The 23,768-nt window shown below is 42.5% G+C and overlaps 1 protein-coding gene across 2 annotated transcripts in view; it reads right to left on the bottom strand.

Annotated features, from left to right (window-relative positions):
* skap1 (src kinase associated phosphoprotein 1) overlaps positions 1-23,768 on the bottom strand; it is a 152,661-nt gene that overhangs the window by 20,821 nt on the left and 108,072 nt on the right. For both annotated transcript variants that reach the window (XM_041266383.1, XM_041266384.1), the window contains exons 5-11: positions 23,063-23,143; positions 22,027-22,110; positions 21,409-21,533; positions 20,776-20,839; positions 20,015-20,227; positions 9,935-9,991; positions 1,469-1,578 (exon numbers count right to left, since the gene is read on the bottom strand). In XM_041266383.1, the coding sequence (XP_041122317.1) occupies positions 1,469-1,578; positions 9,935-9,991; positions 20,015-20,227; positions 20,776-20,839; positions 21,409-21,533; positions 22,027-22,110; positions 23,063-23,143 (734 nt within the window). The remainder of the gene's footprint in view (positions 1-1,468; positions 1,579-9,934; positions 9,992-20,014; positions 20,228-20,775; positions 20,840-21,408; positions 21,534-22,026; positions 22,111-23,062; positions 23,144-23,768) is intronic.

The following is a 23,768-nucleotide window of genomic DNA, read 5'->3' as shown; positions in this document are numbered from 1 at the left end:
TCTGTGTGTGTGCATGTTTGTGTGTGTGTGTGTGTGTGTGTGTGTGTCTGTGAGTGTGCTATGGTGGGGGTGTGTCGACACACTGTGGAACAACCCACACACCACACACACACACAGGGACACTAACACGTACAAACACACAGACACACCACACACACCGCACACACGCACACAGACACTGGTGTACGGGATGTGTGTGTGTGTGTGTGTGTGTGTGTGTGCGTGTGTCTGTGAGTGTGCATGTGTGTGTGTCTGTGTGTGTGTGTGTGTGTGTGTGTGTGTGTGTGTGCGTGTGTCTGTGAGTGTGCATGTTTGTGGGTGTGTCTGTGTGTGTGTGCCTGTCTGTGTGTGTCTTTTCCACAGCGATGATTATTATTACAAGGGTAAAGCAACATCATTCAGCATTGGCAAGCAGACAGAGACAGAGAGGTACAGTAAAGCAGGCAGCATGGCAAAGCAGTGTGAACTATGATAAATGCGTAGTACAAGCATGGGAAAACTGCAAAAAAACACTGTGCAGAAATATTCTGGTTATCTTTTAGAAGGGCTTCCTCTTTTTTGTTTTGTTGTTGTAGTAGCAAGGATGTGTAATCCGTTTGTGTTAAATCTACTGCACACACTGCCTAAACAAGCCTCAGTACTCTGCTAACACAAATGAAATGCAGCCCCTTTAAATTAAAACATGTAAAAATAAATAACCTGCTGCTGCACCTTTAAATGATCCACCTGTACACTGCTGTAGTAATAAAAAGAAAGGCAGTCTCGCCTGAGAGAGCAACTCAATTATCTTCCTAATACCAGAGCAGTAATGTACACAAATTCCATTACACAGGAAATCTGGCTTTTGGGCATTTCACACAACCACTCCTGCAAAGAACAGCAGCAGCCGTTTTTTTTTTTTTTTAGCTTTGGTTATATATATATATATATATATATATATATATATATATATATATATATAGAGAGAGAGAGAGAGAGAGAGGAGAGAGAGAGAGAGAGAGAGAGAGAGAGAGAGAGAGAGAGAGAGAGAGAGAGAGAGAGAGCCTATAGAAAGTCTACACTTTTGTGGTTAAGATGCTGGCTTGAGGTGGGCGGGGTCGGCGGTTCGAGCGCAGCCTCTGTCCAGTCACACGCGGAGTCACGTGACTCGTGCAAGACGCGTCAATTTGAAAAACACATACACATGCATGCACACACACACACACGCGCACGTTTTTTTTATTGCGTTTATGAAGACTTTGCATTGACTCTCACTATACTTTGATTTACTATTCCTAACTCCAGCAGACAAAACTCCACAAAGGGTGAAAGTCAACAACAAACTAAATATTTTGGCACTCAGTTTGTTCTGAAAGACAACAGTGACTGTTTAATATCTGTTTAAACACTACAAGGACTTGGCCTGTGTCCTCATTTTGTTAGATTTTCCTTCCTTGTGGGGGCTTGGAGACCCCGGTCCCATGCCTACTTTGCTGAGGATGTAGATCAGGTCTCCTCGCTGGAAGGACAGTTCGTCGGGCTGATCCCCAGCACAGTCCCACAAGCTCTGGTAGTAATTCCCATAGTCCACTGAGCCTCCTGAGGGAGAAGCAAGCACACACGTTTAATGAACAGATCAGAGTACAGTCTAGAAAAATAAAAAACAGGTACATTTGGGGGACTTTTAAAGAGAAAACAAGAAAAGCATCGGCCTTTTAATCAAAGCCTGAACGCAAATGTAAAGGACACTGCCACCTGAACCCTTATAAAAAGGTTCTCCAAAGTAAAAAACACAGCAAAGTGTGATAAAGCACTGTGAAAGCATGGTAAAGAATAGGCAAGCATAGAGTTCGTATCTTTCGTGTGACTTTGGTTTTGGTACAAACCATGGTAAATGCATAGTATAACCATGGGAAAAGCATAATAAAAGTGCAGAAATACTGTCAAAAAACACAGTGGTAACCTTTTATTTATTTATTTACAATAGAATAGCCTGGACTTGAACCGACAACCTCCAGGCTCCAGTTTTATCTTGGATTATTGGGTCCCATGACCTCAGTGTAAAAACGAACTCCCTGGAATTAAAACACGGGGACAATTCTTCAGGGATGAAATGTATTTTAAAAATAAATAAATAATTTTAAAAAAGGATTTGCGTATGATGCTATACACAATTATTACAATGCCATGTGTTTTATTTTTAATGTTTCTGTGCGACCAGTAAGTCTCTATCTTAGATGCATTCATCATGATGACATGACACCACTGTAGGACAGAGGCATGCTGTTTGACTATTCCCCTTGTGCTTCGTCAAACATCACCCCTGCGACTCTCGTAACACAAGCCTCTGCAACGCACTGCGCCCGGTTCCTTTAAAAAAAGGCTGCGTGTGTCTTGTGAAGACAACAACAAAGAGAGAGGGAGAGGGAACGAACATCATTTCATTCGAGGAAAGCAGTCATGCAAGATTGAGTAGGTACATTGCTTTTAGAATTGAACCCCTCATTAGTAAATATTAAATATTTACACTTCCACACCACTGAGATCCCCAGCACGTTTAAATAATACATGCGCTCGTTAATTAATTTTTGGAAGCACTTGCAGGAGACAGGAAATGATTGGATGCTGCTTAATTATTTTTTTGCTCTGATTATATTAAAGTGAGGGTTTATCATTCCTGATTGCGGTTCCTTAGTGAAGGCCTGAGATTCCAGCATGCGTTGTGCAATTTCGGGGAAGTTGCAGAGGCAGTGGGATTCATTGCGCATTAGCCTGCTTGCTCCTGGGACTGGGGGTGGGGGGTGGGGGGCTGACGCCAATCCAGGATGAAAGCAGGGAAGACTGCTGCTGTTGTGAAGGTACCATTGCTGCAGCTGACCGTGACTGTACCCGTCTGCTGGATCTCTGCACCAATTTCAGGGTCCCCGTCAAAACACGGGGACCTCTGTGTATCGATCATGTCCGTTGGGAATAAGACTCCTATTGCATAACAATGTTACCAATTCCAGGGATACAAATAAGACTCCTATTGCATAGCAGTGTCACCCATTTCGGGTTTTCATACATGTAGGGGGGTTACTACTTGGTTAAGTAAATTTCTATTTGTCTATGCTGAAAGTAGCTTACATAAACAAAAATAAAAGATTAAAAAAAGATTTAAAAAGTAACATATACACACACACACACACACACACACACACACACACACACACACACACACACACACACACACACACACACACACTCACACTCACACATACACAGTAATTTCTTCTTTTTCTGGCTTATTGCTTTATAATGCAGCATGGTTACTGTGTAATGGTTTTCAATAACTTGCTCCACTACACTTTTTATGTAAAGGTGTCAATACTGTTGTCATGAACAAATATTTAACATGATTTCTTGAATGAGCTAATATTAAGTGTAGGATGGCAATACATTTGCCTGCGATTATATATATATACACACATACAGTGCCTTGCAAAAGTATTCAGACCCCTGACCAATTCTCTCATATTACTGAATTACAAATGGTACACTGAAATTTCGTTCTGTTCGATATTTTAAAACACTGAAACTCAAAATCAATTATTGTAAGGTGACATTGGTTTTATGTTGGGAAATATTCTTAAGAAAAATAAAAAACTGAAAGGGTGCAAAATAATATCCAAGTGTTTGGATAACCCAGTGAGCACAGTTGGATCAATAATCAGGAAGTGGAAGCTGCATCACACCACCCAGGCACTGCCAAGAAAAGGCCGTCCCTCAAAACTCAGCGCTCAAACAAGAAGGAGACTTGTGAGAGAAGCCACAGAGAGGCCAACAATCACTTTGAATGAGCTACAGAGTTCAGTGGCTGGGAGTGGAGTAATGGTGCACCAGTCAACCATATCAAGAGCTCTGCATAACACTGGCCTGTATGGGAGGGTGGCAAGAAAGAAGCCGTTACTCAAAAAGTACCATCTGAAAGCATGTCTGGAGTTTGCCAGAAAGCATGAGAGTGACCCAGCTGTGATGTGGAAAAAGGTTTTGTGGTCAGATGAGACCAAGATAGAGCTTTTTGACCCAAACTCAAATCGCTATGTGTGGCGCAAACCTAACACTGCCCATGCCTCAAGACACACCATCCCTACAGTGAAGTATGGTGGTGGCAGCATCATGCTGTGGGGATGCTTCTCATCAGCAGGGACTGGGCATCTTGTTACAATTGAAGGAAGAATGGATGGAGCAAAATACAGGAAACTACTGCAAGAGAATCTGCTTCAGTCTGCTAAAAAACTGAAGCTTGGGAGGAAATTCACCTTTCAGCAGGACAATGATCTCAAGCACAAGGCCAAAGCAACATTGGAGTTGCTCAAGAACAAAAAGGTGAATGTCCTACAGTGGCCCAGTCAAAGTCCTGATCTCAATCCCATTGAGAATCTGCGGCACTATTTGAAAATTGCGCTCCACAAGCGTCATCCAACCAACCTGAACAACCTGGAACAAATCTGCCAAGAAGAATGGGCCAAAATCTCTCCCACACTGTGTGCAAAGCTGGTACATACTTACCCCAAAAGACTTAAAGCTGTTATTGCAGCGAAAGGTGGCTCTACCAAATATTAATGTGTGGGGGTTGAATACTTATGCAAGCAAGATATTTCAGTTTTTTATTTTTCTTAAAAATATTTCCCAACATAAAACCAATGTCACCTTACAATAATTGATTTTGAGTTTCAGTGTTTAAAAATAAAATATCGAGCAGAACGAAATTTCAATGTACCATTTGTAATTCAGTAATATGAGAGAATTGGTCAGGGGTCTGAATACTTTTGCAAGGCACTGTATATATATATGTGTGTACGTGTGTGTGTATGTGTATATGTATATGTGTGTGTGTACGGTGCGTGTGTATGTGATCGCACACATGTACATGTGCTGTGTGTGTGTGTGTGTACGTGTGTGTGTACGTGTGTATCAGTTATAACATCAATCAAGAAATCCAGCTCACAAACATGACTTCTTGACACTTTGATTTATCCCCTTTGTATCTTTTCCTTTGTTGTTTTACTACCACCATGGATAACCGAATCAATGGCACGTTTTTATTTAGCTTATTTTAACTTTCCCTGCTTCTCTCTCTCTTTCTCTCTTTCTGTCTCTCCGCAGTGATATCACATTTCCATGAAACCCTCATCCGTCTTGCATTAACATCAAGAGCTGACAGAAAAGCCATTAAGGAACCAGTGATATGGCTGTTCAGGGGAAAAAAAAAAAAAAAAAAAAAAAAAGCTTTTCTTCATTTTCAAGAGACAGTTAAGGTCTGACACTTGGGATCTGTCGACTCTCTCTCTCTCTCTCCCTCTCCCCCCCCCCTCTCTCCCTCTCCCTCTCTCCCCTCTCTCTCCCTCCTCTCCCTCCCTCTCCTCCCCTCTCTCCCTCTCTCTCTCTCTCTCCCCTCTCTCTCTTTCTCTCCTCTCTCTCTCTCTCTCCTCCCCTCTCTCGAGCCTAGGTAGGGGGTAGCGGGGGATGATAGAGAGACCCGGGCCGTGAGGAGAGACAAGTCAAGGAGAGAGCAGAGAACAGAAGAGAGAGGCGGCATCTCTCTCTCCGTGCCCTTTCCCCGTTAAGGAGAGAGGGGAGAGGGAGAGTATGGAGGAGAAAGGAGAGCCGGGGGAGAGAGGAGAAAGCGGGGAGAGGGTGGGGAGAGCACGCGAGGCGGCCCCTCTCTCTCCCTCTCTCCTCTCCCCTCTCCCCCCTCGATCCAGAGAGAGAGAGCAGCGGGGGCAGAGAGTAGCTAGCCATTGGGAAAGAAGCAGGAAACAGTACGTGAGCGCCTAAGGGCGCCAGCCTCTCCCCTCTCTCTCCCTCTCTCCTTCTCTCTCTCTGCTCTCTCTCTCTCCCTCTCCCCTCTCTCTCTCCTCCTCTCTCTCTCTCTCTCTCTCTCTCCTCCCTCCCCCAGGAGGGGGAGCAGAGAGGAAAAGAGGACAACTCTCTCTCTCTCCCTCCCCCTCTCTCTCTCTCTCTCTCTCTCTCCTCTCCTCCCTCTCCTCTCTCTCTCCCTCTCTCCTCTCTCTTTCTCCCTCTCTCTCTCTCCTCTCTCCCTCTCCTCCTCCCCCCCGCTCTCTCCTCTCTCTCTCCTCTCTCTCTCTCTCTCTCTCCCCTCTCCCTCTCTATAATAGGGGATAGGAGAGGAGAGCTTCGTCCCCCCTCTCTCTCTCTCTCTCCTCTCTCTCTTCTCTCTCTCTCTCTCTCTCTCTCTCTCCCCTCTCTCTCTCTCTCTCTCTCTCTCTCCCTCTCTCTCTCCCCCTCCTCTCTCTCCTCTCTCTCTCTCCTCTCTCTCTCCCCCCTCTCTCTCTCTCTCTCTCCTCTCCCCCCCTCTCTCCTCTCTCCTCTCCCCCTCTCTCCTCTCTCTCTCTCCCCCTCTCTCTCTCGTAACCCTTTTCTCTTTTATCACTCTCTTCTCCCTCCCAATTACTGTTTAATTGCTGTGCTCTTAGTGAGATGCTGCATTTGCTAAGCCCGGGACACTGCAGTGTAAGATGGTGCAGGTACTGTGCAGTGCTGTGCGGTCATTTCCAATTACAGGTGATGTAAACTCAGTAACCAGTAGGTGTCTGTTTGACATTGGTATGTGATCCTCACTTTTATACAGTAACGGAAAATACAGGGGGGTGAAAACAACTCACACTGAAATCGGCAGCGTCCTATAGAATGCAAATTCCATTTCCAATTCCTTTTTAAAATCAATTCCCAATTCCATCGAGGGATAACCATAAATAATAATAATTATAATAATAATAATAATAATAATAATAATAATAATAATAATAATAATAATAATAACAGCTCTTAAAGGGGAAGAGAATTTAGCCACAATACTGTTTGCACAGTATTATGTATTTTTGTACTGCAATGCCATCCAGCACAGTCCACACCCAAGCTGCAGTGTGCAGGATTCCTCAGCCCACTTCAGCACTGTAATAACTTTGAAACGTTCCTTTATTGTTGAATGTCAGACACTTGGATAAAATATTAGAAACTCTGGAGGTTATTGCCAGGTATTCGATCACGCGCTTGTATAAATACTGACCTAATGAGGCAGAAAACAGTGCTATTACGAAGGAGATCATTTGCACGCTCTGTACAGAGCCCTGCACCGAGCTATCTGCATCTCTCAGAAGATGCCATTAGCCATTGTCTCCAGGATGAATATTCAGGTGCCTTGTGCAACTTCAGTAATTTTGCAGTTTATCATGGTTACGAAATGCCTTTACTGCTTTACTATACTCTGTGATTTTACCATGCTTTCATATGCTTTCCAACACTTTGCCAAGCTTTTACCTTTATATAAATCTTTTTCCAGAAAGGAGAAACACACCCAATAAAGTTACCAGTCAAACAGCAAACTTAGGTACTTGTACGTAGTCTTATGTCATTTCTTATGTTATGTCTTTTGGGTCAATCCGCAGCCCAGAAGCCCAGGCACGCCTCGGGAGTCTGGGTGAGAGCTTTCCAGTCTGAGGCAGTGCTCTGCGAGCGAGCTGCATGGAGCTTCCATTCTGCGCACAGAGAGGGGATGCGGAGCTAACCCTGTCATCTGCACACTCCGGAAGGAACAGGATCACTCGGAAGTGACCTCCTTCGCTGGGAGTCACAAATCTAGAGAGCCTGGGAGAGGAGGGGAGAGGGGAGGTGGTCGAGTTTGCCAGGGGAGGAAGGGGACCTGATGCTTCCCTTGCACTCAAGAAACAACAGCTGTGAATATTGGAAGTCCCCTCTCCAGGGTCCTCGATATTAAGAAGGTGGGGGGGGGGGAGGGGGGGGGGGGGGACTAGATATCAAATAAATATTAAAACAGTGCTTTGAAGCTCACAGCACAGCTGTTAGAGGAAGGATCAGGGCGAACTAAACTGATGATAATATTATTACACCCGAAAGAGGGAGCACAAGGAGGTTAAGTGGCTGTCAGGGGCTGAGCCGGGATTTGAACCTCCTGGTTACAAGCCCTTTTCCTTAGTCACCGGACCAGGCAGCCTCCTACAAATATTTTGAAATGATTTAGCATGATTTTATTTCCTTTTGTCTTGACTGTCATATTTGCAGCGTTGGGGAGTAAGGCATCACATGGCAAGCGTTACATTGTAAGCTGATTACAATGTTCAGTAACTTGTAACAGCATCGCTAACATTTTCAGACAGGTCATGAAATATGGAAACAGATTACATTATGACATTTTTTTTTTTTAATAATTTAAGACTACTTATAAGCCCAAATATTTGTATCTTCTCAGGTGTGATTATTGTGCAATTATGAGTACCCTCAATGCAGTACAGTAATAAGTAACGTGCACTGGTTATAGTTTAAGATGTCATAAGTGAATAATGCCTGGTTACCCTTATAAACATTACACCCCACAGTAAAAGCACAGCAAAGACCTCATCTTGAATATTGTGTTCAGTTCTGGTCACCTCGCTATAAAAAAGATATTGCTGCTCTAGAAAGAGTGCAAAGAAGAGCGACCAGAATTATTCCGGGCTTAAAAGGCATGTCATATGCAGACAGGCTAAAAGAATTGAATCTGTTCAGTCTTGAACAAAGAAGACTACGTGGCGACCTAATTCAAGCATTCAAAATTCTAAAAGGTATTGACAGTGTCGACCCAAGGGACTTTTTCAGCCTGAAAAAAGAAACAAGGACCAGGGGTCACAAATGGAGTTTAGAAAAAGGGGCATTCAGAACAGAAAATAGGAGACACTTTTTTACACAGAGAATTGTGAGGGTCTGGAATCAACTCCCCAGTAATGTTGTTGAAGCTGACACCCTGGGATCCTTCAAGAAGCTGCTTGATGAGATTTTGGGATCAATAAGCTACTAACAACCAAACGAGCAAGATGGGCCGAATGGCCTCCTCTCGTTTGTAAACTTTCTTATGTTCTTATGTTCTTATGTTCTTATGTTCAAATTGTTACAAAGCACAATGAAAAAGCCTAGGCAAGCACGGTAAAGAATAGCGAGGAAGCACAGCAAACACAGTGAAAGCACTGTAACCCATACTGCAGGTAAACATTGTAAAGCACAGAAAGACTATTTAAAAAAATACAATGGTAAACATTTATAAGGGAGGTGCTTCCAGTGGTTCGTGCATGCAAAGCTAGGACAGTCAAAGAGAATAAGGGATTGCCTCAGCTTCCTCTATGGAGCTCTGCGGACAGCCTGCTTCCTGACTGGGCTGCCCAGCGCTCTCCATCCGCACTGCCTCGTGGTCTGGGTTTCAGGGACAGCGGGGAGAGGGAGGGGAATGTGATGAAGGGTGATAAAAAACAAGGAACCCCCCCATTTCCTACTTCCTACCACAACACCCCCCCCACCTCCCCCCCAAAAAAGGATTGCATTACCTTTGCATTTCTTTTTTAAAATGAGTCAAAAAGACTTCTGCGGTGTTGTTGGTTCCCTTTATAGTTTCAGCAATGCTGGAATGGTTGACAAGATTTGATCCCCTAACCCTATCCTTATCTCTCTGTGACTCTTGCTGTCTATGCAGTATGAGAATCTGTTTGCAATCCCAGGATAATAGGCGACAGCACCTGCTAAAATACCGCAGGCTGGATAAATACACATCAGTAAATAATAAAAATAATTCTAATCGACAGACAGATATATGATTAGACAGGTAGATAGAGAGCTAGCGACAGAGACCCACAGATAGATATCTAAATAGACGGTATATAGACAGACAGACATGTACATATACAGACATATATACAGACATATATAGATGTATAGGCATTTGTGAGGAGCAAGCAGAGAGGCTTAAAGGTTACAGTTGCTTGTTTCACAACAGGGAGCAGGATGCGGGTTCAGTTTATACTCAGGATTGGATGATAACAGTTAGACATTCAGCCAGTTTTGAAACAAGACAAACAGCCAGATCTATTAGCCTGTACGAATAATACAAGTCAATCAGCTTTCTTACCAAATCTGGGCCCATTTTCACCACCCTCTCCTTCGGACCCCGGGGGAAAATCATCCTCTGAAAAAAAATAACAGAAAAACATGCTTATTTGACAATTGCATAAAACAACAAAAATGGTATGTAGCACACACTTTTGTCCCTCCCATGGCTGATTCAGTGTTACTGACATTCTGTAATATATAGATGCTACATCTCCCTGCTCCAAGCCAGTTTCAGTGACAATCAGCAAGACTCGGAGGGAGCTCTATTGGCAGGTGCTTCTGCATGTCAAAGCCCCCCCCCCCCCCCCCCCCCCCCCCCCCATAAAAAAACAATGTGTCACCCCAAACCTGCCCCACACCTCATTGACAATCTTATGGCAGGTGTTTCTAATAAGAAAAGGAAAGAAAACAAAGAAAAGTACAGAAAAATAAAACAAAACAAGAAAACCATAAAAAATAAAATATAGAGAACGTCCACTCTTGTTTATTTACTACACCTACAGCAGCTGGGGGTGTAGTAAAGAACAGACAGAACAGACAGAGGTGGCGACTGATTGACACAGACAGTCAGATACAGATGGAGACGTGTCTATAGTGAGAGAGACAGGCAGCTGAGAGAGAGAGAGAAAATCAGAGGATCGGTTACTTTTTAATTTTTTTAATTTAATTTCTCTTATCGTTTTCCACGTTAAATGTATTAAGAGAAGAGCCATTTCACATACATTTAGGTTATTACCTCGCAATTCATGTGGGGAAATAGGGATCGATCACAGGTGGTGGTGGGGGGGGCTTGACAATTAGGCTCCAAGTAAAGTGTAGACCCCCCCCAAACTTACTATAACCCACTCCAAGACAACATTGACTTTATCTCTGGTCCATCGAGTTGATTTTAAATGGAAGCATTGTGTAAGCAGGAGTGTGAAAAATGTTCAGGTCTTGTACAGCGCTTGTTAAGAAAATGCATCTCCTCAATATTAGAACATGCAGTCACGCTAAAATGAACTTAGTAAAGGTACTCGGGCAAACGTTTTTGACTGAAGGTCTGTCTCGCTGACGAAAGAGTTCTAGTGGAAAGGCTTGTCAAAGCAAAGCCTGGCCAGACCGTTCTAAGAACTAAAAAGCCGCTTTATAAAACGTTCCACCATTCAAACACTCTACCACTCAAACCCCCCGCCCGAAACTAACTTCGACTCCATTGGAATCAATTCAAATCACTTCAGAGCTCCGACTGGATTCTCCCAATCTGATTCAACCACCCCCCCCCCACCCCCACCCCACCGGGGAGAGACGGTTTCAAAAGTAAATCTTTCCTAAATCAATCAACATATATTCGACATTCCTGCCACCAAAAAAGGTGAATTAGGATTGATTTTTAAATAAATTAGCGCAGAAGCCATTCCCTGCTGCTTTCCTTCTGGGTTTACCACAGCAAGTACAAGAGCGGAGCTTGAGACTGGTGCGTACTTCCCTCTCCCCGCTATGGATGTGTTCTGAAACACAGCTCCCAGGAAAATCAGCTAAACAGTAAGTAGCAAGCTTCCTTAAAAATGTTCTGCACCACATCATGGATCGTTATTGCTGTGTTACCCATCTGACAATGTGGGCAATAACCCTCAAGCTATCAGTGCACTAGAGCAGGCATTTTGAAAAGAGCTTTGAAACAGACTTTAAAGTTATCAGTGTAAAAAGTCGTCAGGAGGTAAACAATGAAAAGACAAATGACAGGAGCGTTATTTAAACAGTTGTAGCAGCACATCGGGATGGGTAACGCTATATTTTTCGCACCCGCTACTTATTCTTTAAACACATCTCCCCAGGAAGAGCAGTTACACGTAACCTTGTTCAAAGAAGGTACAAAACTGTAATGTATCGATCAATCAAACAAACCAGGCCAATGTGCACCATCTTAACTGTGTTCTCTTCAGTTTTCTTTACATCATCCACAACTTTAAATATTTACAGCAGCATGCACATTTATTATAGACACCCCATTGCTTCTGTAGTTTTGATTTGTTGTGTATATGAAATCTACAAGATTTGTTTAAGTTGTTTAAGCAATTAAAGCACAAAGTGGTCTAACATTTTCACGAGTGCCTGTTTCTATAATCACCGATTACTGACCTCAAATTGAAATTCTCGCCTCCAGAGGTTTTCGTGCAGGTAGGTATATAAAGGATATAAACAACAAACCTGGAGGTGTTCTGACACATTTGCACACTGCTGTAAATGTACTTAAAATAAATTATTTATCGCTATCTTCAGCTTCGGTTTTCTTTATAAATGGAGCCCTCACACCAATTTCTATTTTACTCATGGTTTACAACAGCTTGCTAACATCAGATGCACTGCATTTTTTGTTTTGCATGTTCGGTGCTCAAAGGGTTAATGTGGGGCGCCATTGAAATCATGTCATTTCATCCCATGAGTGGATTAAATGCCATGCAGCCCCCGCTCCCCCCTTTTAATGCTATTACAATAGATCCCAAATGCATGTTTCACGTGCTGTGTAGAGTGAGCCGGTGATGGGGGGTGGGGGTAGAAATCATCCTACCCCAGTGCAGACCACACCCAAAACCAGGACCCACTGCTGGGAGTTTCTCGAATTTTCTGGTGTCTCGCTAGGCAGACCAGAAGTTTGTTAACATTATGTGAAATTTGTTTTTATATTTTATCATGGAACCCTCAAACCCTTATCTGTTTTGGTTTTGCAAAACCCAAGCAAAACTTTATTTATATAAACAATATGGCACGACAAAGCATTTAACGGCATGAAATGTGTTCTGGGATCTTTAAAAAGTTCATCCTTTAAATACAGACAACTGGCCTGAAACACTGGTCAGAATCTAAAACCTTCTGAAGTGTTCCCACTTCCCCGACAGCCATTAGCCATAACGAGGCTGCGTGTTAGACTAGCAGCCTGGCTTGAGTGTTTAAACAGGGAGGCAGGCAGACAGGCAGGCTGGCTCTTAGGAGGGTAGGCACTGTGCTCTAATCTGCACATCCTGCTTGGTTAGAAGTGTACAGGGCCTCTGGGAGTGGGTTTAGACGTCCTGCCGGAAGAAAGAGAGCCGCCAGTTTCATAGCCCAGGCATGAGGCTTCTCCTCTCAGCCGCTTGGAGGTGGAGAGCCCTTAGCAGAGCAGGGGGCTTTAACAAGATCCACTTAGAGGTTTTTTTTTTTTTTTTGCAGCTACAGTACATGACTGAGGCAAGCCCCATGTATAGAATGAAAGCAGAGAGAGAGAGACAGTGAGAGAGGTAGAAAGCAAGAGAAAGCCATTTACTTTTTATACTGTATATCATGTATTATGCATTTCTCTGTATTTGAAGTATTATTGACTTTCTTGTAAAGCACTTTGTGCTGGTGGTCCACAATGAAAGGCACTATATAAAATATAGATTGATTAATAGAAAAGGGTGCATCTCTGCAGTTCTCAGTGGTTCACAGCCCAAAGTAATATCAAAATTAAATAAATAACAAAGAAAAAAGAGGGAATAAAGAAGAACACAGGTGATAGAAAGAAGTGAATTTCTTCATTGCCCAGTGGTCCAAGACCAAAGTAAAAGCCAGCCGTGCTGAGCCGTGCCAGGCCCTGTGCAGGGAGAGAGGTGACTCTAATTACCCTCAGGTCTGTCAGAGATACCCCATGACACTGACCCCGGACATCCATCCTCGCACTGTCAGCATTCCCATAAACAGGACTGGCGTAACCCAATCCCCCTGGAGAGATGCATCCTGGCAATGCAGCCCCCTTCCCAACATCCACGTGACCCAGCACAGTGAAACAGCAGTTTCAAAGTCACATTAGGGTGCAAAGTGGTTTAATGGAGATTTATATGACTGTCATTTTTGTTTTCTCTCTGCAACATGAAGAAAAAAAAAAGACAAAATGTGTGTCTAGGCACTCGCCAGGTCTTCTGGCAGCGTTTCGATTCACAGAATGCAGGGTAATAAACTGGCTTTTTAAAATGCTTTTTTGTTAATGAAAATTCTCCTTCACTGTTTTAAATAGCCCAGTATAGCCCTTATTAAAGTTTCCGACAGTAAAAGCACAGCAAAGTGTAATAAAGCACAGTGAAAGCATGGCAAAGCATAGGAAACCATTGTAAAGAATAGCGAGGGTGGGAAAAGATATAAATAAACATGTCAAACTAGGGTACACTATGGGAAAACCAAAGTATAACCATGGAAAAAGCATGTGGAAGAAACTACAAAAATACTGTGGTAAACTTTAATAAGGGGGCTTTTTAATAATAGAGTTTACTTAATGCACACGATTTCTCAGATGTGCTCGACAGGTTTTGTGAAGAGCCTGCTCACTCCTGTGTGTGAGAATGTGAGTAGCTGTACATTCTATAACCCCAGTGTGTGTGTGTGTGCGTGCGCGTGTGTGTCTGTGTGTGTGTGTGCGCGCGTGTGTGCGTGAGTGTGTGCGCGTGTGTGCGTGTGCATGTGCTTGTGTATGTGTGTGAGTGCTTGCAGGTATTATTATCACTATGTGGACAAAATTTGAGAAAATGTCCCCACAAAAACATTAACTCCTGAAAAAACAACGTTGTCGGGATGTCCCCACTTTGTAAAATATGCTTTAAAAATAAATAAATAAATAAATAAATAAATAACAGCCAAAATTTTGTTGTCAACTTTTGTCTGACTGGAGTTAGAAAACAAAATTCAATCTTTATCTTTATATATAATATATATATATATATATATATATATATATTATATAGGTATATATATATATATATATATATATATATATTATATATGTGTGTGTGTGTGTGTGTGTGTGTGTTGTGTGTGTGTGTGTATCTTCATGGAAAACTCATTGAAGAAAAGATAACTTAATAGTAAAAAATAATAACAATTAAATCAAATAAAACAAGGGGTTATCAAGTACTGTAATTTAGAAAGAAGGCTCTAGCAAGTTATTTAATAAGGCACTGATGTGCTAAGCTCTTTTAGCTCTTGTGAAAAGTCTGTACTAATACAGTCTATCCTATCGATCATGTTTCAAAACTAGCTAAATGTCAGTGTGTTCTCTAACCGCCACCATTACAATCCGGGTGTAAACGAACCCACATCCTGTTTCCTGTTGTGAAGCAAGCAACCTTAACCTTTAAGGCACTCTGTGGTCTCCTCACAAACGTCCATTTAGCACAATGTATGAGATTTACGGGGTCACATAGAAACAGACAGAGAGAGAGAGAGAGAGAGAGAGAGAGAGAGAGAGAGAGAGAGAGAGAGAGAGAGAGAGAGAGAGAGAGAGAGAGGGGGGAAATCAGAGCCGAATTGTTTCAATATAGCAATTTGATTCAATTTTCCACTCAATAAAATAACCCATCAATGCTCGTGACGCTGGGGGACTGGACGGCCTCGTTTTCAGGCTCCGCTCTTAATTGAACAAGTTTATGTTCTTGTCTTATGGAAATTGGAAAAATTTATCACCTGGAAAATGTGTGTGTGTTTTTTTTCTTTCTTTTTCAGGGCTGTAGATGATTTTAAAACTTCTTTAAAAACCATCAGTGGCTGTGAAATTAATTTTTTAATATTTGCATAACAGAAATAATAAAAATAAAAATAAAAAAACAACATTCGCTGTGTGGGAGAAAAATCTCTGAATCCCTTCTAATTTGTATTCTTTTTTTTTCATTAAAGTGACAGGATTGGATCCCTGTTTTTATAATCCAGCAAGAATACCCCACAATTACAACAGATTACAGCATTTTGCCAGTAAGGAGCCCAGGCAGTAATCTAGGATGAATGGGTACTATTGCCATTATGAATCGGTGACACAGAATGTGCATTGCATTTCTGCTTTGCTTTGTCATTTTTGATTTAAAGGTTTTGCAATCCTTCTAAATCTGCATGAATGTTTTCTCTCCATTAGCATACAATAGGAACATTAATAGCATCTTGCTACCAACGTAAGGCCTATTAACATTAGTAATCTATATATTTTAACTAGTGATGGCACTATGTGCTGGGTAAAATCCTAGTTGTCCTATTGTGACAGTGCAACATTGTGCTATACTTATAAATACATACCTTTGTAAAGGTTTACCACAGTGTGTTTGCAGTTGTATTATGCTTTTCTCATCGTTATCCTATGCCTTTATCATAGTTTACCCTGGTTTGCTGTGTTTATTGACTGTACTGTGTTTATTCAATATACTCTCTGTGCTTTACAATGCTTCCCTATGCTTTACCAGACCTCTCTGTGCTTTACAATGCTTGCCTATGCTTTACCACACCTCTCTGTGCTTTACAATGCTTGCCTATGCGTTACCAGACCTTTATTACACTTTGCTGTGCTTTCACTGTGGGACACTTTTATCAGGGATATGCACAAATGTTCCAGGTGGGTGTCTAGCCATTACCAGCCTGGGCTGCAAAGGGAGGCATCAATCTTGGTGTTGAACCCACTGGGGGTTAAGTAAATAGTTTAATGGTGAAAAACCAACCACAACAAGGGGCAAAACCCAAGACAAATGTCCTGCCAGCCAGCTCGTTACTGCAATTAGCTCACATTTCCTCTCGCGCTTTGAAGATGCCTGTATTGAATAAGCGAAGGGATGAACGATCGGATGGATACATCTTGGTTAAGGCAGTGATAGTGTGTGTGTGTGTGTGTGTGTGCCTGTCTGTGTGTGTATCTATCTAATAAAGTCTACCCTTCGGTCACCTCCACCACCTTTCACTCCATCTTCTATCTGTGTGCCTTGTGCTGGCTTCTCAGAACATAGGAAAACGAAACATGGTTTTTAAAGTCACATTTGCATAAAAGTCAATGGATTGGGGTATGCTCTGGTATCTCTTGGATCCTAAACGGCACAGCTGGTGTGACCAGCCCTATTTGGTTCTGCGGTGCGGTTTCATCTATGTTGCTTAGTAACGTTAAAACTGTGCAGGACACAGAAGCCTTGCTACACTGCTGCTTCTAACTGTTATAATAATATTACAAAAAAAATCAGAAGCTGATGCAATCTTATAAGGGAAGGCGCCATTTCAAACCTCCCCGATGCCAGTGAATAAAGGTAGGGGGCAGTATCTAGAACCACTTTATCCATTAAGCACAAAAAGTGCAGGACCTTTTTGTGGGCCCCCCCTCCCCAAAAGTTAATTTAACCCTTATTTATGAACATCAAACATACCAAATCAAGTGTTCAATATTGCACTATATTTAACTGTCAGAATGTTAGCATGTATGAAACAGTTCGAAATAAGAACGTGTTCTACTCGCTGCTTTATTTTATTCTGCGTACATCTTTACATCCAGCACTACACTATTTTTAATCATAAACCAACAGGTTTTACCACTAACCCCACCAGGATACCCCAAATTTGAGATCACAGAAATTATTACAGAATTCACAATTCTGCACAATTCTCACACAGGAATCTGTTTTTTTTTTTAATTATTATGTTTAAATCAGAAATGCAGGCATGTTGATTTGCTGTAGTTTATTTTGGTGCCCGCAGCAGCACCCAACAGCATCCGTCTAAACTACAGGATGAATCGGGTACACAGAATATAACTGCAAATGACTGTGCTGAATAGAACCCCAAAACCTTCCATGAAGAGGGGCCTCATTCCAGCCTCCGGGGGAAACAAGTTAGGATAATTAAGATGGTAGCGATAGCTGTTGAAAAGAGGGAGGATCCAATCTGAATCACTGGCATCGCACACCTGCAGCTACAGTGATACAACGTGTAACATCTGCAAATATAAATGTGAAGGATATTATCATTGTTAAAAAATAAATACTTAAAAACTTTCAAACCCCTCCGGGGCCCTCTGAGTGAAGCTGCACCTGCTATGGCACCGCCACTGCACAAGATGGGTTTTTGTAATTTTATACATTGCATTTAGACTTAACTTTTGCAGTTAACCAAATTAGAGCAAGCTATCATACCGTTTAAGAGACCATTTAAATAAAAGCAAGGCAGCTGCAGTTAAAAATGCTGCTGCTGCTGCAAAAAAAATTACAAAGCATCCTGTCCTTAAAATGAAGAACACTGGCACTTAATGGGTTAATATTCTATTACAGTTTTACCTTTGCAGTTTGAAAAGAATTTCATTTATTTCAATATTTCAACTTTATTCGATCAGCTTAGATTTCGAACCCACTATGACAACTTCAAAATACCATAGTTGCCTATGTCCATGGTTTAGGAGATAGATAGAAAGACTATATAGATAGCTATATATATATATATATATATATATATATATATATATATATATATATATATATATATATATATATATATATATAATATATGACTGAGTCTTTAAAATCCATGGTGTACACGAAATGCAATCCAGTTTGAAGGCATTTCCATTGAGACCTGCTGTGGGTGAGCAGTGTTTGAAAGAGAAGGGGGATTGTCACCCTATCTGTAAAGATATATAAATACAGATTTAGTTTCCCTGCGTGCTCACATTACCTCCACCGCAGTTAATAAAATTAGGGGGGAAAGACATAAATCCTGGTGGCTGCCATCTGGGCTGGGGAATGGGGCTGGAACCACAGATGGCGTCTCCAGTTACAAATGACCTCTCAGCAACATCCGGCAGCACTGTGGCCGACACGCCCCGCTGTAACCGGCCGACACGCCGCGCTCTAACCCGCCGACACGCCGCGCTGTAACCCGCCGACACGCCGCGCTCTAACCCGCCGACACGCCCCGCTGTAACCGGCCGACACGCCGCGCTGTAACCCGCCGACACGCCGCGCTGTAACCGGCCGACACGCCGCGCTGTAACCGGCCGACACGCCGCGCTGTAACCGGCCGACACGCCGCGCTGTAACCCGCCGCCACGCTGTACACCCGCCGCCACGCCGCGCTGTAACCGGCCGACACGCCGCGCTGTAACCCGCCGACACGCCGCGCTGTAACCGGCCGACACGCCGCGCTGTAACCCGCCGACACGCCGCGCTGTAACCGGCCGACACGCCGCGCTGTAACCCGCCGACACGCCGCGCTGTAATCCGCCGACACGCCGCGCTGTAATTCCCACAACATGGAAATCAGCAAAAAAAAATTTCCCCCCAAAGTTACCACACTCTGCTAGCATGATGTAAAATGATCATTGTTATTTTTTTACATTTAATACTTTATTTCTTTATATTATATATTAACAAAGAAGTACCAAAGCAGAGGGATGCACTTGCACAATATATACCCCAATCCCACTCCCTACCCCCCAACCATAGAATCTAACAAGTGTTTTAGTTTTTTATTTGTTTTGCTTTAAACGTTACTCAGACTCAGGTCGGTATTACTTTGTGATTATTATACTTGTAACCCTTGGAAAAGTAAACAGTGGCAATAAGCACAGACAGGCGTACCAAAGCACAGTGAAAGCCCTGAGGCACGGCAAAATAATCAAGGATAATAAGAAATCTAAAATGAACATGCAAATTTATTTACCAAACAATGGCAATTTTTATTTATTTTTTAATGTGAAATGGATATTTTTATTTTTTGGCACTATAAAAAGAGTACTGATGACTATTTTAGCTGAAGACCACTGCAATTATCTTCAACCTGTTCTTTTTTGTTACAAGCAGAACACAACTGCGACATTTTAAGATTCAGATTTTAGATCATTTGAAAAACATGTATGTATTTTGAATGCATTTTGAATGCGCAGGTTTGCTGTAAAAAAAAAAAAACTAAAATCAGAATATTAAACTTATTAAAAGTTAATCAGACAAGATTTTTTTTCTAATAACTGTGTGAATTACTTTTCAGTTTTCTAGAATTACAGGACTTGACAAAGTGTTCCTGCACAGGTGCACACTGTGTTTGTAGTCAATGCCCTGTAACCCAATCTGAGGCCATCTCTGCCTCTGCAGCTAATGCAATCTTAACAGGGATGACGAATGAATCAGACAGCGCTTCTTCATTCTAGCAGCTTTATGACAGAGACCGTTTGCCTAAATTGTGACAGGAGGTTTGCTTGATTTTGCATGGCAAGTTTTTTCATTTTTTTTTAAATTTAAATTTTTATTAAAGATATGATAAAAGCAAGCTTTGTTACAAACCCCTGTTTGACAACTTAGCTGTGAGACATGCTATACAGTACCTGGCAGCACTTCGTAGATATCCTCCTCTTCCTCCTCCTCCTCCACCTCCACCTCCCCCTCTGGGAGGCTGTGTCGAGGTGTGTGGCTCGGAGGGTGGGTGGAGCTCACGGTGTCGATGTCATCGTAGGTCTCCTCTTCCTCCTGGTCCTCCTTCCCTTCCCCATCATCATCCTCTTCCTCCTCATCGAAAGGGATGAAAGGGGAGCGCTGGTCTGTAACAAACACACAGGTACTGTACCATCCGAAACGAGTAAAACACCCAATAGAGTGGAATTAAAAAAAAAAAAAAAAAAAATAGATAAATAAATAAACGACAAACATTTTGAATGGAAGCTTCATTCTTACTACAAGTAGGATCGAAAATTGACAAACTAATTCTACTTTTAATTCAGTTCCAAATCTTTCCAAAAGACTGATGAATGGAAACTATATATATAATATATATATTTTTTTCTGTATTTGGGTGATCACTGAAACACTAGCATATAGAATTTTGCCGTTGACTGCTAAGCTTAATGTGTGAGACTTGAATTTAACTCTCCTGAAACCTCTCCTGAAACCAAGTTCCATGCCAGAAAGTGGCTTGGTGTTCCCTCAGCACAGCTGTGTCTTGTGACACTCTGAAACACTTTGTGTAGACACGATGTCTGGCAGGCTACAGTACCGTCCCAATATATATATATATATATATATATATATATATATTATATATATATATATATATATATATATATATATATATATATATATATATACTCACCCTTAAGTACAAAGTTGATATGGCGCACCCACTCCTTTGCTTCTTTTGGACTGCTTGCTGTAAACTGCACAAAACAAAGTCAGATTTAAGAAATCGACACCTTGACTTGTAGCAGCAGATAGTGACTGCAATAAACTTCAACCCGTTCTATTCTGAGGTTGTTTAGGTAGCGGTGCTGGAATTAAAAACAGGATCTCCGCCATGCCTTGCTGAGGTGGGGTATTAGAATAATCAGCAGTCTGGGGGCCAGGTTCACAAATAGTTTCTACAGTAAAAAACTGGCAGAAGGAATACATTGAAAGGTGAATTTTATTTTGTTTATTTTTGTAATCATTTTACGCTAGCTGAGCTGATTTCTGCAAAGCCAGGGCATCCTCTCCTTAAGAACAGACAGCCAGAATATTTGTTCTTCAGCTAGCAAGCAGACCACAGTAAAATCACAGCGATGTGTAATGAAGCACGATGAAAGCATGGTAAAGCACAGACAAGCGAGGTATAGTAAAACACATTTGAAAACCTGGTGAACTATTGTAAACGCATATATAACCATGAGAAATGCACGGCGAGGTGATGGCTGCTAAATGACATGCACAAAGGGAACCTTTTCTAAGAAAGAGGTCTCGGTTTTCTGACCTGAAATGAGCGTCGTCCTGCGGCACTCAGCTCGAAACAGGAGTTCTTCTTGGAGTCCTTGCGCAGGTTTCCCAGCAGATCGGCTCCGTAGCCGTTGATGTAGAACGCACCTTTCTGCTGCTTGTCTGCGAACAGAGACACGGACCCACGTCACTGCGCCACACATACCACTGGGCACAGTGCCAGTTCACGGCCTTGGCATGACAGGAATGAGAGGAAAATTCGCTTCCAAATCGGCTTTTAAAACACCCAGTGCGGGAAGTAAATTGCAGTTGATTGGTACTCGATTGTAAAGTTGAGGGAAGGACAGCTTTTCTGGTTTTGAAATGAAAACATAAATGATGAATGGGTTTACTGCACATCTGCCGATGAATACTAGGCAGTTAGGAGTATCAGCACACCCCTAGTGCACAGGAAACGCAATGCTTACAATGACCTGTTGGGGATATTTTCTGTGTATTAAGTGAAATATGTTCACAATGTTTTCTGTTACAACGCTGCTTTTCCTCCTTCAGTGTTGTAGTTCATTCGCTGGCATGCTTTTAAACCGGTATCTCTTTTTTTCACCCCAGTAACAATGAGATGTTCCCCAGTAAAATGCAAAGGGTGTCCGCTTACCCTTGTCGCTTCCAAAGTAGTAGAAGATATTATTGTCCAGGACACACCACCTTTTCTGCCACTCTGAGCCAAAGAAACTGTGATCTGAGAGAGAGAGAGAGAGAGAGAGAGAGAGAGAGAGAGAGAGAGAGAGAGAGAGAGAGAGAGAGAGAGAGAGAGAGATTAGGTCAAGCATGCCCATCAACAAGTTTCTTTAAAGGAACTGACAAGTTTTAGGAACTGTGGTCACACCTGCTTTTAAAGCTAGTTTCCGACACACTTCACTGTAGCAGGTTTACCATCCTGTGCCCTTGACCTTATCAAAAAAACAGACCCTTTTTGGTTGTCCAGTTTGTTTCCGTACCCACAAGCTAGCTCCAGCTCAGGGTGGGTACATCCACACTCGTCTCCCTTGAAACACTCCTACTAACACCTGCAGCAGATGGAGGTTATAAACATTCCCCATCTCCATGGTGCTGTAACTCAGGAAAGTTAAACAAGATGGGTGGAGGGAGAGGGAATGTGTTTTCTTGGTCAACAGCTTTAGCAGTGACATGTTTTCGTGAGTCTCTGGTATTCTGCCTTTGCAAGTCTCAGCACTATTGATTGATCCTACTGTAGCATGTTTGCTAACCTGGCAGATTGACCAACAGCTGATCCTTAATATGGGAGGCAGACAGGTGGCTTTAATGTAAGCGGCACATTAAATACACTAATTCAACTGTAAGCTGAACAAGTTAAGTATTTCAATGTATTAGCATAGTTACCAAATGGAAGCTGCCCTGCAGTAAATCGTCTATTTTGCCTGTTAAGTATTACTAGACAGTTATTGAGCAATAAGTAATAAATCAGATGGGGTCAGGATACAGCGTGCAGCACAGTAAGCGGTCTATACTTATTGCATAATGAACCGGTAAAAAATATAAATAAACCTGTTGAACATACTTTGGGGATAAAGAATTTCAAAATAAATCCCTTTAAAGGAAAATGAAATAGAAGGGGGGAACAAGAACAAGTATAACATTTTTTTTAATAACATGTTGTAGATTTGTCTTACCTCTGCGCTTCTTCTCCAGGTAACCTTGTTTCTGGATGTTAGTCAGCTCCTGAACTCCCACCAGAGCGATTACTTCAGGATCTATTAAAAAAATATGAAAAATAAATATGTAAGTTATGTAATAGTACTGGGGATGTGGCATAACACATGCACACTCACGCACGCACCCACTCACACACACGCACACACTCACGCATGCACCCACTCACACACACGCACGCACTCACGCATGCACCCACTCACACACATGCACGCACTCATGCACGCATCCACACACACGCACGCACTCACACACGCTCCCACTCACACACACGCACGCACTCATACATGCACCCACTCACATACATGCACCCACTCACACTCACGCACGCACCCACCCACTCACACACGCACCCCCTCACACACACACACTCACGTGCATGCATGCACTCACACACGCACCCACTCACTCACACACGCTTGCACGCACCAACTCACACATGCACACTCACACGCACCCACTCACACTCACGCACACACACACCCACTCACACACGCATGCATGCACAACGTCACACAGTGTTGTGTGTACACCACACTGCACACACTCACTCACACTCACACACACGCACACACACACACTCACGCACACACCCACTCACACACACACTCACGCACATGCATGCACTCACACACGCACCCACTCACTCATGCATGCACCCACCCA

This window comes from Polyodon spathula, chromosome 12 (assembly GCF_017654505.1).
Source record: "Polyodon spathula isolate WHYD16114869_AA chromosome 12, ASM1765450v1, whole genome shotgun sequence".
NCBI classification, from domain to species: Eukaryota; Metazoa; Chordata; class Actinopteri; order Acipenseriformes; family Polyodontidae; genus Polyodon; species Polyodon spathula.
The sequence above is the reverse complement of the archived record's forward strand: the minus strand, read 5'-3'. Positions and strand labels throughout refer to the sequence as shown.